Raw genomic sequence first — 18,688 nt, forward strand, 5'->3', positions numbered from 1 at the left:
GCAGTATCTGGCGATCCAGAGGGCTTTCAGGCATGCAGACATTGATGCGATAAAAATACGGCAGTATTTTCGCGAAGTCGTTGCGAGTGTTATTGATATTTTCAAGACACAAGACGAAGTGCCTGAGTGGATTCCGAGAATGGAAGTATTGCTGCACATGCCTGATTTTTAATGGATCACGCAGTCCGAAATCACTGGTTTTTTAACGTTGGTTTTAACGCTGGTTTTAATCCATTTTGTGTGTTTGTAGAGTAATATTCTTTATGTGTAAAATCTGGTTGTAAATTTGGCAATAAGGAAACAAAAAGCGATGGTGCAGTGGTAACAAGCCCGACTACTGTACTGGAGTACCCGGCTTCGATCCCGACCGCTGGGGCTGCTTTACGATGGAGGCGTTTGTGTGTTGTGCGATATCAGCGCACGTTGAGATCTCCGGGTGGTCGAAAATACTCGTATCCCTCCACTACGGCACCTCTTTCTCTCCGCTTTCACTCCCACCTTCCTCCGTTCCCATACGGCGTGTTTTAGGTGTCCCAGAACAAGTGTGACCCATACAGCGCCTTTCTTTCCTATTAACCAATGGTTATTAATGGAGAAGCAGCCCTGTGTTGTGCGATATCACCTTGAACAACCTTGAAAGTCAAAGACAGACACTACGTATTTCTTTTCTTCTGGGTCCCAGGACTCCAGGTCGCCGTCCAGGCATCCGCCTGGTTGGCGCCTATCCTGTATCTTTTGGATAATAAAATTTAACCACCACAACCACATCGACCACATAATTTCGGAGTATAACAAGTAGAGAAGCCTAGGATAGCCTGCTGCAAAGCGCGAACCCTGCGATCCAGCGACGCACCGTCCATCTAGCGTAAGAGGCCGCAACAAGCCAAGGGTTACCTGCCAGCCTCTAATCCAAGTGCACGACTCCCCGTCTTTCCGGCCTATGTATGGGAGCGGGGAAGAGGACGCCCTTTTCCGGTGAAAATATCTGTTTCAACCAAGCAAACACGTTGAACAACGCTGAGGGTCGAAGACCAATGCGGCGGCTTTCCTTTCTAATAAACCAAAGTACAATATACAAGATAAAAAATACGAATTTATGTTGACTTGGTTAGGTGTAGGTGTCCACACAGAAAACCTAATTTTCCTCAAAATCTACTTTAAATGCAAATTATGGAAAAACCGTGAATCGAGAAGCGGGTGAGGATATCACTGCATCACAGCTTTCGCTCTATCAGTAGGTTCAAACGATGCCTAAAACCCACAATCCGGTACCCAGCCGAGCATTTCGCCGTGTTTGGGAGAGGCCGCTTGTGCGAATGTGCGAAAAAGAGGAGCAACACGTGCTCTGCGCATCATGTCAAAGCTCGCAGCGACCTCTTTGCCTGCTTCTGATCGCAGAGGTCTTGGCTCCCGTCCCTTAGGCCGGCGTGCCGGGGGGCGTATTTGGGTTTGCTCGGTACGGTGGCTCCGCAAGGGACAAAACGACAGAAGAGACGAAGAAAGCGGGCTGTTCCGACTAGCATCTACCGCCCCCAGGAGCCGAGCAGCCTAGCGATTAGCGGCGCATGCTTTTTCAATGGGCGTCATGTTGGACGCGGCACTAGCTTGAGAAAGCCTATACTACTGCTACTACTGTTACTACTACTACTACTACTACTACTACTACTACTACTACTACTACTACTACTATTATTATTATTATTATTATTATGCTTTTTGCTTTTTCTCCTGTTCAATGCTGTCTGTATCGTGAACTACTTTTTATCCGTTTCTTACTTATATTTCAACTTTAAACTTTATATTCGAATCTTACTGCCCCTTGTTCAATTTTACTTCTTTATTGTATTATTCTGTATTTCTAGCCTGTGTTTTAAGTACCATGCACTTGTTGCGCCTTGAAGGGTTGTTTATTTTATGTATATTTCTATATTACTATAATCAATGTCAGTTATTTGTTGTTGTTTTTTTTTTCTCTTCTATCTACCGTTCTTTTTTTTTTTTCTTTATTTCCTGGTGTGCTAAAAAATTCTCTCACTGTGTATATAAGTGATGCTACTCATTGTTTGCTTACTTTCCGTGATACTTTTCGTCTGTTTCATTTCATGTATTATTTATTTTTTTTTTTTGTGTTCTCTCTGTGTGTGTAAACATGTTTGTGCTTTTTCATTTTTGTTTCTTTTTTTTTATTGATTTATTATTATTATTATTATTATTATTATTATTATTATTATTATTATTATTATTATTATTATTATTATTATTATTATTATTATTATTATTATTATTATTATTATTATTATTATTATTATTATTATTAGTAGTGGTAATAATAATAATAATAATAATAGTAGTAGTAGTAGTAGTGGTAGTAGTAGTAGTAGTAGAAGTAGTAGTAGTAGTATAGAGGAAGACTCGTTTCATAAGTTGGCCCTGAATTGTCTGTAGGTAACGGCCAAATTAACTGGCTAAATATCTTCCCAGTTTTAATTATTAATGATAATAATATTAATTGGTTCACAGGAAGAGAAAGGCGCAGTATCTGTCACACGCGTGTCTGTGGACACCTTCATCCCTTGGTGTTCACAGACACGTGTGACAGATACTGCGCCTTTCCCTTCCTGTGAACCAATCATTATTATTATTATTAATTAAAACTGTGAAGATAATATTTAGCCAGTTCATTCGGCCGTTAACTAGACAATTTAGTGCCAACTTCGTGAAACGAGTCTTCCTCTATACTACTACTACTACTAATGATAATAATAATATTAATAATAATAATTAGCAGAAAATAATACAGTGTATTATTATTATTTAGTAGTAGTAGTAGTAGTAGTAGTAGTAGTAGTAGTAGTAGTAGTAGTAGTAGTAGTAGTAGTAGTAGTAGTAGTAGTAGTAATTGTATTATAGGCTCTCTCAAGCTAGTGCTGCGTCCAACGAGACGCCCACTGAAAAAGCATGCGCCGCTAATCGCTAGGCTGCTTGGCTCCTGGGGGCGGTAGATGCTAGTCGGAACAGCCCCTTTTCTTCGTCTCTTCTGTCGTTTTGTCCCTTGCGGAGCCACCGTACCGAGCAAACCCAAATACGCTGCCGGGGGCGGGGATTAGGGGCCTCCTTATCTGGTGGAAAATTAAAGTTGTTATCACATCACCTCCGCCGCGGCCACATGCCGACTCCACTGCTGCCGCAGCACAGATGCCCGAACACAGACACGAACGTCTTGCCAACGGGATACTCCAAGATGCAGAGAAGGGCATCGCGGCTGACGTGTACAACTTTTTAATTGCCAAAGACACCCTTGAAACCGTCTCCGATGTTATAAACAGATCCGCGCTTCTCAAAACCCGTCGTATTGCGCCAAAATTTGGGCGGCTGGCCAACGTGCCTACCGTGGCCAGCCTTCATGACCATGCCCAACTAGATCTTCCGTCGACGATCCGGCAAATCGTGCGGGAAGAACTCCTGCGGCTCAACCCACTTCCCCTGCATGAATCTGCTGAGGTCTCTGTCCAGAGGGTATCTAGACGGCCGGCTTCACCACCACAAGCGATTACAGTGCAGCCTTTTGCACAAGCTCCTGAAGTTTCAGCTTCTATTGACTATCCTCCTATACATTTCGCCAACCGGAATGCGCCGATGCCTGACGCCCCAAGGTATGACGTCGCCCCAAGTGCCTATAGATCTTCCATTCGATCTACTAGGATTCCTGAGCAGTATGAGCATTCAGCCAGACCTACGACGCGCCCAGATGTTCCTTTCTCTTATCCACAACAGCATTTTCTACCTTCCCCGCCGATATGCTACCGCTGCGGCGTCGAAGGTCACATCGCCAGGTACTGCCGCAGTAGGTTCCCGCCACGCTATAACCGCCCGGCGCCTCCAGCAGTACCCAACAATCTACAATACAGCCCCGTTTTCCAGTAATCCAATACTCCCCGTGGGTACTACCGCAACATCCAGAACGAGAATCTCCGCGACCATTCCCCAGCATCTGATCGGAGTGTTACTCCTCCACCCGCCTTCCGTGCGCGTCGTTCTACATCACCGCGGCGGCGCTCTATGTCGCCCCATCAGGAAAACTAACCAGCGCGACCAATGGGGGTGAAGCCGCTGTAAATGTGCTGTGTGCCATCATCCCTCCAACTGCAATGCTCAAAAACAAAATTCGTGCGTTCATTGATGGTGTGTTAGCTTTGGTAGATACGGGTGCGACTGTCTGTGATGAGTAATCAGTTTAGGCGCTTGTTGGAACGCAAAGTGATGTTTGAATATGACCGTGCTTCAACGTTTTGTGGTGTGAGTGGAGAGGCGTTGCGGCCACTGGGTAAGTGTCTGTGGGTGGTGCAATTTTTCAAGCCGAATTCTTAGTCTCACCCCGCACCTCCCCCAAGTTGTTACGGTGAAATAGGAAAGGGGTGTTTATTTACACTGATATGGCAGTGGGATGAGGTGAAGCCTACTAGCCTCCAGGCACCAACGCTTTCTCCTCTTCTTCTCCCAGACCAGCACAGTTCTTTCTCGTCGTCAGTGGCGTGACAATATTAATAATAATAAATTTGTTAACAGGAAGGGAAAAGAGCAGAATATCTGTCACTTGTTCGGGGAACACCTGAACGACGCTGTAAGGGAAGGGAGGAAGGTGAGGCAGAATGTGCAAAGACAGAAAGAGGGGCCGTAGTGGAGGGCTTACGAAGCAATTTCTACCACCTTGGGATCTTTTAACATGCACTGACATCGCACAGCACACGGGCGCCTCTCCGTTACGCCTCCGTCGAAACGCAGCTGCAGGCAGAGCGTAAAAAGCAGTGCATAGAAGCAGCAAAGAGAGAATATGCGTAAGAAGGCGAAAAGAGCAGTGGAGATGTCCGAACAAAAAGATGAACGGCTTGCCAAACGGTGATGTCAGACTGCCGAGCGTTATAGACGGCGCATAACCGCCGAGATTGGGCCCATGGAAGAGTAAATCAATGGGAACCAGCAGAAGAGGATTGGAAGGCACATCGTGTGGCTGATCACTCGTTTCGAGTTCACGAAAGTGCACCTGCGACCCGGACATTTGAAGCAGACGTAGTGAACAATCCGTTTGGACACATGTGTAGTGTGTGCGAGAGACGGTGGCATCAAATTACTTGATACCGGTGAGTGATTCTATGAATGAGACTTTGCGTTCGGAGACTTTACCAAATCGAAATACTGTATAGAGAAAATTGAGCGCGCTGCAAGCTACTTCACAGATCATCGGACAGTTCGTCTCGGGGAGCAAAATTAATAGAAGATGGGTACACCCAACATCTCTCATGACCTTATTTACTGATCTGTAATTGTGTTAATAAGCATTCCTCTTTTTGATGGCTATCTCAGCTCATTCATGAGATTGACTTCATGGATGCGTCTTTCATAATTGGCCGGCAAAATTAAGTTTAAAACTATCTTCCTTGCCCTAATTGTTTTATTTCGTTGTGATATCTTGTACGCCATTTTTTCACGAGCTTCTTTCTTTTGACTATTAATATATAGCGGAGATCATCATTTATGTCTTGTATGTCTTGGCGAAATAAAATTGTTAGTCCGCATTTGTGTCCGTCTTGCCTCTTCTTTGTCCTTGTCTCGATAGCACAGCTCTTTTCTTGCATCGAATTGTGAATCAATTAGTCCAACAAATTCTATTCCAGCTTGCAGAGACCATTTCGTATCGGCGGAAGACAAAAGGCACTGATTGCCTGCCACTTGAAACGGGTCTTGAGGAAGGCACATCACTGTCAAACGCCATCATCGTCATCATAATCAGCCGCACTATGCCTACTGCCGGGTGAAGGCTTTCTCACACTCTTAGAATAATGTCGGTCTCGTGCTTAGCTACATTCACTTGGCCCTGCAAACGTCTTAACCTCACCCGCCCACCTTATATTCTTCCAACACTTGCTACGCCTTCCTTTCCTTGGAATCTAATTTGTTACCTTAGCGATCATCGGTTATCAGTTTTTCGCAACACATGTCCTGAATTCTTCTTGATTACGTGTAGGATGTCATTAACTCTAGTTCTTTCTCTGTCCTACTCTGCACTCTTAACGCTAGAACTACCATTTCCCATTCCATAGCTCATTGCGCCATCCTTAAATTAAGTTGAAGCGTTACGCTCCACGTTTGAGCCGCATTAAGAGATTGCAGATAACTGTTACATACTTTCCTCTTGCGAGATATTGATTAGAATCAATATCTGCGAGTAGTCGCCAGATGGGCTCCACTGCAATTTTATTATTCTAGTTATTTACAATTCATGGTCCGAATCTGCTGTTACTCTCTATTCTAAGAAGAAATATTCATCAATCACTTTCATCGTTTCGAGCCCCATTTCACTTATTAAGAACGCTTAACTTCAGGAAGGCGAATTCGACTAAGCTTGACGCGGTACATTTTCTCTCGATTTGTCAACAGTTATTCATGAGCACGTAGAGATGCGGACATAAGTAATCGGAGCACGATTTTTCCTTCAAATAAAATCACGTCTTCTGCACTGGAGATAAGTAAACAATAATGGTCGAGTTAAAGGATACTACAACCGTTTCGCACATACCACGACTGCTAGTTTCAATTATGCAACGCGTAAAAATTTTTAAAAAGAAATTACGTGCTCCACTTACTTTTGTCACACCGGTACGAGTTGTCCAGGATGCCCGTGACTGAAATCCTGGCTCATGATTTGATTAAGAATATGGCTTAAGTGACTGAAATAAAAGCCGGGAAACCGGCAAGCTCACAGTCGCTCGCAACATTTCGTGTCAGTATCACCATAGGTCACCTGTCGTCCACGAACCGTAAACATGGCCTATTCAAAAGTCAGTTCATTTGCCTTTACTGATTTTGAAGCTTGATTTAGATCATCAGGTCCAAGGAATCTGTATTCGTCCCACGGTGGTGTGGCGCAGGACTTTCATCTTGTTCCGGCAGCTATGTCCGACATTTGCGAAGACTAGAGCATACCGCGTGGCAGTGCGCGGGGACCTGCGCAGAGGACCCTGCAAGTGTTCGGCCAGCATACTCCTGCTGATGTGCAGCGATGAACTCGAACTGCAGGTGTGCATAACACTTGGCGCAATGGTCTCCGAGAGTGGCTATGCTGTGCCGAGCAGCAACACTGAACGCTGGACACCGAACAGAGGTGAGTTGCACATCCAGCGACTGCATCTCACTATCTTGATCGCATAATTTGAATTTACTGAAACTCTTCTACAGTACGGTCTGTGTTGCATTTCAAGGCAATCGATCTTCCTGTGTTGGTAGTGCCACTTAAAAAGCCTTCACTGGTCTTCCATCTTCTTGGCTGAGCTTGTCGCTTCTCTCGGTTGCCTAATATTGAGTGACCCAGTTGAACCAAGTAAGAGGAGTAATATATGGATCATCCACTCAATACATCCCATGCAGCATTTTCCGTTTTCTCGCTAGCTGTACGCATACTGCCTAGCGGAAAGCATGAGGAGTACACGATCTATTGCGGCAGACTTGAAAGGGTTCTAAAGAACGCCAGCACAAATGTAGATGCAGTAAGCCAGAAGCGCAAGAAAGCGGTTGTCTTCTATATGTATACAATAACGCTGTTGGCGTCGATTGAAAATTAGCGCTTCTGTGTGTGGTTTTGAGCATTTTTGTAGCCTCAGATGTTTTAGTCGCCACGTAGCCGCGACCGCTTTACTTACGATCATTCAAGACACGAATTGCACCTGGGGTACCTGGGACGAACTGAACATCAAGGCCCAGTAAAAAAAAAAAAGTCTCCTCAGATCAGAAGTCAAATGCATGTCAATCATGGCAGTCAGCTTTAATCAGAGGCATTTAGAATGACGTGATTCGTAAAATATTACCGCTATGGGGTACACCTTCAGAGATATAATACCCAACACCAACCAAATGCTTGGTTATATACGGCACCTGTACCAAATACTGCGATTCTACAAGCCAAAGAACTCAACATGTTGGAAGCTGAGTGAAACATCTGGCTTCTGACAGATATAGTGCGAACGCCCAACGCCTTTCTTCATCTATTGTGATATTAAGAGCAGCGTCATATACATTTCTATCATGTCATCTATATCGTTAAATAGTATCAGTGAAGGACACAATTTAGAGAGCCCAGTGTTGTCTATTTTCTCAACCTTTCACGGTCACAGAACAGAACTGAAATGGCGCTGTTGTTCCTACACTTGAAACAATATCTGACGTCCTTAAATTTTCAAAACTTGAGCACTTATATTTCAATACAAATCAAAACCAAGATTCCCTTACCAGTGTCAAAGCGCAGTATGTGTACGTCTTCTTCGCGCAGCCTCTCGCTACAATATGGGTAGAACAACGAAATTATAACTGTACAGGTCTCGACCCGCTCTACTCTGGTTATTCTTCCGTCTGCTTTTTGTCATTCATGTTTGGGCACTCATACGGCCTTTTGACCGCCATATGACTAGCGCTATAGCACGTGTTGTTGCCCGGGTAATTTTTAAGATATTTCTTTGCTTACAAGAACGACCGCTTCATGAATTGCTCTGTCGCTTTTTATCGCTTTTTATTGATTATGATTAATAAAATTCCCTCTCGGCTTTTTCACTACATCATCATCATCATCATCATCATCAGCCTGACTATACCCACTGCAGGGCGAAGGCCTCTCCCATATTTCTCCACTTAACCCGATTCTGTGCTAGCTGCATCCACTTGACCCCTGCGAACTTCTTAATCTCATCCGCCCACCTAACTTTCTGCCGCCCCCTGCTACGATTTCCTTCCCTTGGATTCCAGTTTGTTACCCTAAGCGACCATCGGTTATCCTCCCTTCGCACTACATGTCCTGCCCATGCCCATTTCTTCTTCTTTATTTCCACTAGAATGTCGGTAACTTGAGTTATTTCTCTGACCCACTCTGCACGCTTCCTATCTCTTAATGTTACCCCTACCATTTTTCGTTCCATAGCCCTCTGAGTTGTCCTCAACTTATGTAGAACTCTCTTGGTTAGCCTCCACGTTTCAGCCCCATAGGTGAGTACAGGTAAGATGCAACTGTTATATACTTTCCTCTTTAGCGATACCGGTAAGCTGCTGGTCATAATCTGTGAGTGCTTTCCAAATGCGCTCCATCCCAATCTTATTCTTCTTGTTATTTCCTTTTCATGGCCCGGGTCTGCGGTTACTACCTGTCCTAAGTAGACATATTCGCCTACTACTTCCAGTACTTCGCTACCTAATGTAAACTGCTGTTCCTTCCCGAGGCTGTTGAACATTACCTTAGTCTTCTGCATATTGATTTTCAAGCCTACCTTTCTACTTTTCCTGTCTAGGTCATCAATCATTATTTGCAGTTCATCCCCCGAGTTGCTTAGCAAGGCAATGTCATCAGCAATTCGCAGATTACTTAGGTATTCTCCATCTACCCTTATCCCTAACTGCTCCCATTTCAAGTCTCTGAATACTTCCTCTAAGCAAGCTGTGAATAGTACTGGGGAGATTGTTTCTCCTTGCCTAACACCTTTCTTTATGGGAATTTTGTTACTTTCTTTATGCAGAACTATGGTTGCTGTGCAGCGACTATATATATCTTCCAGCACTTTCACGTACGGCTCGTCTACCCCCTGATTTCGCAATGCCTGCATCACCGCCGAGGTTTCAACTGAGTCAAATGCTTTTTTCGTAATCAATAAATGCTATGTATAAGGGCTGGTTATATTCCGAGCATTTTTCTATCACCTGATTGATGGTATGGATATGATCGATAGTAGAGTACCGTTTCCGAAACCCTGCTTGATCCTTTGCTTGATTAAAGTCTAAGGTTGTCCTGATTCTATTAGCGATTACCTTAGTAAATACCGTATACGTAACAGACAGTAAGCTGATTGGTCTGTAATTTTTAAGATCCTTAGAGTCCCCTATCTCATGAATGAGGATAATGTTTGCATTCTTCCATGGTTCCGGTACCGTCGATGACACCAGGCACTGCGTATACAGGGTGGCCAGTTTTGCTAGCACGATATCCCCCCATCCTTCAGCAAATCTGTAGTTATCTGATCTTCTCCAGCTGATTTCCCCCTTTTCATAGTTTCTAATGCTTTCTTGATCTCGTCCTTCGTTACTGGTGGAACGTCTGACTGTTTTTCCCTACCGCCCATCTCATTACGGTCCTGACTACTCTGGCTATTGTAGAGATCTGTTAGAACTCCTCGGCTACTTTGACTATCTTATCCATATCCGTGATGACGTTGCCCGCCTTGTCCCTTATCGCATACATCTGGTTTTTGCCTATGCCCAATTTTTTCTTGACCGCTTTAAGGCTTCCCCCGTTCTTTACAGCATGCTCAATTTTCTACATGTTATACTTCCTTATATAGGCCATCTTGCGCTTATTGATTAGCTTTCATATCTCGGCCAATTCTATCCGGTCTGTTGGATTGGAAGCTTTCATACTCTGGCGTTTCTTAATCAAATCTTTCGTCTCCTTAGACAGCTTACCGGTATCCTCTCTCACTATCCTACCGCCTACTTCTACCGCGCACTCAGTAATGATATCTCTGAAATTATTGTTCCTTGCTTCTAGGGTAATGTCGCCATCCTCGGTTAGAGCTGAATACCTATTCTGTAGCGAGATCCTGAACTCTTCTGCCTTCCCCCTCACCGCTAATTCGTTGATGGGTTTCTTTCTTACTAATCTGTTGCGTTCCTTCTTCAGATTTAGGCTAATTCGGGACCTCACCATCCTGTGGTCACTGCATCGCACTTTCCCGATTACCTCTCCATCTTGCATAATGGCGGGGGTTGAACACATTATGAAGTCGATTTAATTTTTAGTCTCCCCGTTCGGACTTTTTCATGTCCATTTCCGGTTCTTCCGTTTGCTGAAGAAAGTATTCGTGATTCTTAAGTTATTGCGCTCTGCAAACTCAACTAGTAACTCCCCCCTGCTATTCCTAGTACAAATGCCATAGTCACCTACTGCCTTGTCTCCTGCCTGCTTTTTCCCTACCTTGGCATTGAAGTCGCCCATTAGTACATTAGTCCGGAGACAGTCCCTGGAGCCGTCGACTGGAGCGATGCACGGGGGTGTCCAATGGTACAGGGCTGGCGCGACGTCTTGTAGATGGAGATTCTTGCATAGGCGATCGTTTTTCCCAGCACCTCCACCAGAATGTCACGTACACGGTGACTAAGGATACCAATGATAGCAGGGGGTAGCCCAGACACAAGAACACAGCAGCACAGACGCAAACGTGCAAGCGACACTTTGTCGTCCTCTTCAACTTCGTCCTCCTTTCACACCTCAGTCATGCGCCACCTGGCAACGCTAGGTGGCAGTATACTGCGTCTTTACTTTTCGCATTGCCGATTCTACATCTTCGTAGAAGCTTTCAACTGCCTGGTCATCATAACTACATGTAGGTGCATAGGCTTGTACAACCTTCAGTTTATACCGCTTATTAAGCCTAATTACGATGCCTGCCACCTTCTCATTAATACTATAGAATTCATCTATATTACCCGCTATATACTTATTGACAAGGAAACCTACTCCTAGTTGTCGCCTCTCTGGTAAACCTCGATAACACAGTACATGCCCCTCCTTCAGTACAGTATATGCCTCATTCGGCCTCCTAACCTCGCTAAGCCCTATGACATCCCATTTAATACCCTCTAGTTCCTGTAAGAGCACCGCTAAACTAGCTTCACTAGCTAGAGTTCTAGCATATTAAACGTTGCCAGGGTCACTTTCCAATGGCGGCCTGTCCAGCGCTGTCACTACAACTAGGGACTTAATGAAGCTCTGCATCTTCCCATTTAACGGCACAGCGCATTCACACAAATAACAGCAGCGTAATTTTTTTCATGGTATTTTATTTTCTGCATTGGTGACTAGACTCAAAACACGCTGGAATAAACTGCCCATATTTGTTCGATCACATGAAGAAATTACACCTTTTCACGATTCACTCGCAGCCATTGCAGCCCTACTTCAGTTCCCCTGCATGGACTGCACCCGCGCTAATCCCGAGCGCTGGCTTCCTCGCGTGCCGCACGAGATGTTGTTCATGGTGGGAGGCTTGGACTCCAGAGCGTTCCGGGGTGCTGTTGAGGCGTACGATCCACGAGCCTCGTGCTGGCTGCTGCACACCATGTATAAAACATCACCCAGGCAAGATGCATTATCCACATTTAAGGGCTAGGTCGTTAAAAGTGAGCTATGGTGTAACATAATGCCCACTCGTGCTTCGAACTAAAATTGAAAATTATTGCTTTCTGCTGTTTGTTATCTACCGTATGTTGTCTCTCCTAGTTATTGTACTAATTTGGACATGTCTTTACGAATTTCTATAAGGCATAATTCGAAGTACTAATATCATTCCATTAGCGGTAAATCAAACGCAAACGAGTCAATTGAAGCACGAGTAGACACAACGAACAAGGGTTTTGGAGGTTTGGACTTCACCCAATTCAAGCGAAAATTTAGCATCCAATACCCCTTTTCTCACAATTGCATTCTTACGAAGAAGAAGATGGGAACAACATGGCGACAGGATGAATGATCATTTAATGGCTGCCCTAGCGCCCCTTGCGAAAAAGATTGGTAGTGGCGCTAGGATAGCCATTAAATCATCGTTCATCCTGTCGCCATGATGTGCCGTCTTCTTGCTTGTCAACACGTAACATTTTGGTGGAGGTTCGGGGTGCGTCATCACACTCTTCGACTTTGAGCATCGCACCATCCATACGCCGGGACCATCGACCAAGAGCCCTGGGATATCGCCACGCAGCTTCGCCCCACCCCTTCCTGCCTAGGCCCGACCAGCCGCGACTACCGCCGCCCAACCCTAGCCCGGATCTGAAAGCAAGGCGCCCATATTAACTGACCGGAGACCAGAGCAAAGACCGGACGGACCTGGAGAGCCGAATGAGACGGACACGCAGCCCTCGCCCCGCCCAGACGCCCGACGCGACTTCGAGCCATCATCGGTCTCATAAATCCTTTGGTGGCGGATGACTGAAGAGCTCCAAGAAAGGCGAATCACACAAAAGTTATCGTGATTATCGTCGTCGTGGTGGCAAGATAATTATTCTCTTTATCTCTTCTTCAACATCCTCACCGTCACGTCACCACCAAATTCAACGAACCAATCGGGAAGATCACTCGGTGGCCCCGGGAAGTGTTGCGAAGAAGATCAGGAGTGGCGCTAGGCCAGTCATTAAATCATATTTCATTATGTCGCCATGTTGTGTCTTCTTCTTGCATGTAACCGCGTAACAGTATTTTTGTTCGTACTTGCTTTGACGCTGATCTACAGTGACCAGATATATTGGTTGCCTGGCATGCCGTTCATGGCCATATCGCTATTATGACACACACGTGTCGTTTCCATGCAGAGCATTCCACGGCGTAGTTCTGGCGGGCAAGTTCGTCTACGTAATGGGCGGCAAGCAGGGAAACGTGTACCTGCGCTCATGTGACCGCTTCGACACCGAGCGCTGTGTATGGGAGCCCTGCTCAGCCATGCACGTGGCGCGCAGCTACGTCGCGGCTGCGTTCCTGAGCAACTACATCTATGCCGCCGGGGGAGAGAACGGTATGAGCTATTGCTGTCGCGCTTTTTGCCTGAAGCATAAAAGGCGAAGTATCCTGAGCCAAATCAGTGGTAATCAAATTTCTCGCCTACAGTTTATCGTGGTTTGAAGGTAATCGCATTTCTTCAAGCTGAAACGAACGAGGGAATTTTTCCTGGAGTGACTGCAAAGTAGCCCTCAAAACATAACAGTGCAGATTAGAAGAAATGTTCACCTATCTATGCTAACGTATTTCTTGATTACTTTTTGGTAAATAGAACTACTTTGAGGAAAGTTTGGTCGAGCGCATTAAGCATTTAGCAATCACCTCTGTTGTGCTACACTAACACAGCCATGGTGACCAGTCTTACCGTAAACGAGAGAATTGATTACCATTGAAGTCGCAAAAGCGATAAACGTTTCAATATTCATGTGGTCGACTGCCTGAGATGATTGCATTAATGGTCGTTTGCATTTTGGGCTCCATGACGCAGCTTTTGGTTGCACTGCCACCGTAGAGCGGTTCAACCCCACTTCCAACAGCTGGACCACAGTGCCTCCGATGTACAGAGCACGTAGCGGTTGTTCAGCTTGCGCCTTCAGAGGTGGGTTCGAATGCGAGACCCCGGTCGCTTCTCAATGTCTCACGCACATCTTCACGAGAAGGAATACATAATCGGTTGTAAACTAACTCTGCACTTTACTGATACATAATCCTTGCGGGTGTTTCCTTTCCTTTGAGTCTAAATAAAGGTATCATATATAACTTGAAGCTGTGAAAAGCATTGCACAGAACTCATCATTGCTTCCATCAAACCTATATTCTCAGGATAAAGGATTCTATTCTGTCAGAGTGATGGATCGATGAATCGAGGTGACAGGTTATAGTACTTTCTGTGGCATAACGCAAAAGATAAAAGGAGTGGCGTGCACTGCACTTTGTTACAGTCCTAGCACCTCCTCCGATTCAATCGATACCCAGGCACCGCACTTGACATTAGCTAGAAAACCTTTTGATATGGGTGGCCCTCGACATCAAAATTCCTAAAACGCATTCATAAAAAAAGCGTGGCCGCGAAGTCGCTTGCACATAGCCACAACTTGTTCCCTCTTACCTTCACCGCGTTCGCTATCAAAAGCAACAAATACAATTAGCACAATTTCCGAAGTTACCTTGCTACCATATTCGTTTTTTCGCCGACGCCTTTTCGATTACAGCGCTGTGAATTAATGCTATTCTTTTTAATCCCAGTTTCAAGTAAAGCCAACAGCTTCAGGGCAGGCACAGACAGGCAGGTTTCAGAGCTGAACCCGTGTCTCTCCGCTTACAGAGGACAGTGTAAATTAGGGGAAGAGCAAATATAAGACCGAGCACTCCAGATGCTTATGTCGTTGCCGGAACATTCGCGCAGGCAAGCTGTACGTGAGCGGTGGCTACGACGGCAGCGTAATGCTCAGCAGCGTGGAAGTCTTCACTCCATCGTCAGAGACTTGGTTGGTGGTGCAGCGCATGCCAGGCCCTCGCTGCTGCCACCGGATGACGGAGATGAACGGCCGCATCTACATCGTCGGCGGATACGACGGCTACGGCCAACTTAGCACCAGTGAGGATCATGAACGGCTAAGGAACACTGCAATGTTTCAAAATGTCATGAAACGAGGAAACCTGTACTGCAGGCCTATTTGTTCAGGCCGCATCTCTTCCTTGTTCTATAATGGCGCATCTAGCGTGTACCTTGGCGCTCAGATAGCGCACGTTAGTTCCACAGCGTTCTTTCAATTATAATGAACGGCGTTTTGTATCAGTTAAATTCTTGCGCAAACGCCCATCAATAGTTTATTCCCTATTATTCCTTAATACACGACAACATGGCATTAAGCTAACGCCAGATTCCCCTTTGAAATACTTTGGAATTAAGTAATCTCATTTTGCTTTTCATATCATAGTCAGGCATAATATTAAAAATGTAGGTGTGTTTCAAAGAGCAATTTCAAAAATTCCTATAAATGTTGAGTTGCATATAGAGAAAATATATTTGTCGCAGCAACTTTTCTGCATCGGCGGGCACAGTGTGCTGCAGGACTCCCTTAATTTTCTATATATTTGACAAAAACAGGCTAAAAACATATATCTATTGTAGTTGCGTGGTTTGTCCCAATGGGAACGGAAACCCAATAGGACATTTGATGCCGTGAAGAGCAATGAGATTTCATATCAGTTTTTGAAATAAAGAAAAACACCAATTCTAGAGCCCTGCAAGGCGAGGACATCTGATGCTTTTTTTCTGCACGCAACCATAACTGAGTGCAAGAGGAGCGCCGGAATTATTACGCAAGCGCAACGCACACTAGTGACGTGTGCTAATAAATGAAGCACCCAGTTCGAAACGTATGTGGTAATTTTCCTTTATAAGGATCCTCGGCGCTTGGCTTAGACCGTGGCCGGCGCTATTATCTGCTTTGTCGCTCGGCTTAGGTAAAGGTATCCAGTGGGGAAGAAATCGGGCGACCGGAAGGCCAGGATGTTGTTCCCCAATAGGTTTATTCCATTAGGTGGGAAAGGTGCCGCGCAGCAATTGCAGGGAAGGGACAAAAATGCGTCGGGACTCCGCCAAGCTAAACCCACATTTTTTACAATACAATCCGCCGTCTGTGTATTTTTTCCTAAGGAGGATTCCGCCGATGCGATAAAGACCGAAAATATGGCCATCTTAAGTGCCACACCAGACGTTTGCTGACGATCTCACTTGGTGCTTGTGCTGACGTAGCCAATATCGTTTCTTGTCGCCCCAATAATGGGCATTGTACAAATAAACATTTGACAAAGCCCTTTGTGCAGAAATTCCTGGTCTTCATGACATTTAAGTAGGCACCAATTGCAAAAACTCAGGCCGTTTAAAACATTTTCTGACGCTGACACTGAGTGAAAATGTTTTAAACGGCCCGATTTTCAGGCCGTTTAAAACATTTTCACTCAGTGTCAGGACCTATTGAAGACACACATAATATGTCTTGCAGCTGCGTCTTGAAAATGACCTCCATGCTTAACCTCCTAAAAACCTAAAAAATGACCTCCAGCTCCATGCTGGCTGACTCCGTACTGTTTGATGATTTCCCTGACCTTTTCTTCCGGCCTGACACAAACGCACTCGAGGATATCAATGTCAAACTGCTCGGTTACATTTCCTTATCTTTTATTTTTTCTGAACATGGACTAATCCCGTATACTTAAATTTATTTAATATTGTTAAGACGGGACGATTCGGTACACGACAGCCATATAGGATGTAGTGCAGCATTCAGTTTGCATGCCAGCTCCGTGTCCATTTGCGCGCTCTCATGGCAGGACCCGTAGTGCGAAGAGAGAATAACCGATGGTATATGAGAGTAATCAGATTCCAATAGGGGCGGCAAGAAATTAGGTGGGTGGGTAAGGTTAAGAAGTTCGTAGGAGTCAAGTGGATGCAGCTAACAACACAGGATCGAGTAATTGGAGGAATATCGGAGAGGCCTTCGCACTGCAGTCGGTATGGTCCGGCTGATGATGGTGGTGATGATGACTAAAGCCACTAGAACAACCACCTGATAGCATAAAGACTTCTACGCTAGCCCTTCTTGTCACGCGAACAGAGCTCTTTTTCGCACGCTCTTCGTAACACCCAGCGATTATAGCAAAAAAAGCTGAATACATGATGACTCCTCAAATCGAGCGCGTCGTACAGCCATTCCAGAAGTGCCGCATACAGAGAAAGAGATAGTAGACTAGAATGCAGGGATGCTAACTAGGCGATTCCCAGTAGGATACCCTACACGTGGGAGGGGAACAAAGGGAGAAAAGGGAGAGAAAGAGCGCCAAGGAAAGGAGTCTGTCACCTGTCCAGAGATGTATTGTGAAAGAGGGTAGAGAGACTAGAATGCAGGGATGCTAACTAGGCGATGCCCAGTAGGATACCCTACACGTGGCAGGGGAACAAAGGGAGAAAGGGAGAGAAAGAGCGCCAAGGAAAGGAATCTGTCACTTGTCCAGAGATCTATTGTGAAAGGGAGTAGAGAGCATACACTCAAAGTCGTGAACTCAACCCCGAGTCCTTTCAAAATTTAAGGAACACCTTCACTGCTTTCCTTTGTGAAGAACGTATCGCCTAAGGGCCCAGAATCATAGCTTGTGTAAAAGGGGCGAGAGTCCAAGCGGCGGAGTGTAGCAGGCAGAAATGCACGCTCACGCTCAAATTGAGAGCAGTCGCTAAATGTGTGCGCAATCGTTTCAACACACCCGTACTGCTCAAACGATGGAGAGTCTGCCATTCCGATGAGATGAGAATAGGTGTTTGTAAACGCCACTCGTAGCCACATGCGACACAACATTGTAGAATCGCAACGGTGGAGGCCGAATGGAACATGCAGTTCAAGTAACTAGTCAAAATGGTGCGAACGGGACGTCCGGCCTCTATGCGTAAACCATGATTGTCTATTCACGTTTCGGGCGACCAGTCGAATGTGCCTTGCAGAATCGGCTAGTATCTCGACAATGTTGGTTGTATCGTCAGCCTATCGAGCAGCATCGTCAGCTAAGTTGTTGCCAACAATTTCACTGTGGCCTGGTATCCACTGGTAGATTATTTCGTGACCCTCTTGTAATGCTTGGTGGTGCAGATGTCGAACCTCCGCTACAAGTTGCTCATGGTCGTCATGGCTTAAGATCGATTAAAAAAAAACATTTAACGCAGGTTTGGAATTACAGAACACAGGCCATTTTTGAGGAATTTGTTCAAAGATATACCTTGCAGCAGCACGAAGTGCGGCCAGGTCTGCACCTGTAGAGGTAGTCTTATGCAAAATTAGATGATAAATGTTCGTTTGTTTCACAAACGACGAAGGCGCATGAACTAATGGGGGGGGGGGGGGGGGGGGGGGGGTTACGGAGCCATTGGTATAGACGTGAATACTGTCCCAATAGTGATTGTGTAGTATGAACAGTGCTGGTTGCTGAAGGGCTGGTGTTGATAAATTCGATTTATTCGATATCCCCGAAATAGCAAGGCTCACACATGGGAGCTGCAGACGCCATAGTGGCGCCAGAGGTCGTGCTGCCAGAGTGAACTGTTTTCAAACGGGTGAC

The 18,688-nt window shown here is 45.4% G+C and overlaps 1 protein-coding gene across 1 annotated transcript in view; it reads left to right on the top strand.

The window, feature by feature from the left end:
- The first annotated feature begins 13,405 nt into the window (after window positions 1-13,405).
- LOC146197337 (uncharacterized) overlaps window positions 13,406-18,688 on the top strand; it is a 24,553-nt gene continuing 19,270 nt past the window's right edge. The window contains exons 1-3 of the mRNA XM_084596467.1: window positions 13,406-13,592; window positions 14,064-14,174; window positions 14,982-15,173. Of these exons, the coding sequence (XP_084452593.1) occupies window positions 13,436-13,592; window positions 14,064-14,174; window positions 14,982-15,173 (460 nt within the window). The 5' untranslated portion in view covers window positions 13,406-13,435. The remainder of the gene's footprint in view (window positions 13,593-14,063; window positions 14,175-14,981; window positions 15,174-18,688) is intronic.

The sequence above is a fragment of the Amblyomma maculatum genome, chromosome 3 (assembly GCF_055883805.1).
Source record: "Amblyomma maculatum isolate TAMU_Amacu chromosome 3, ASM5588380v1, whole genome shotgun sequence".
Taxonomy (NCBI): domain Eukaryota; kingdom Metazoa; phylum Arthropoda; class Arachnida; order Ixodida; family Ixodidae; genus Amblyomma; species Amblyomma maculatum.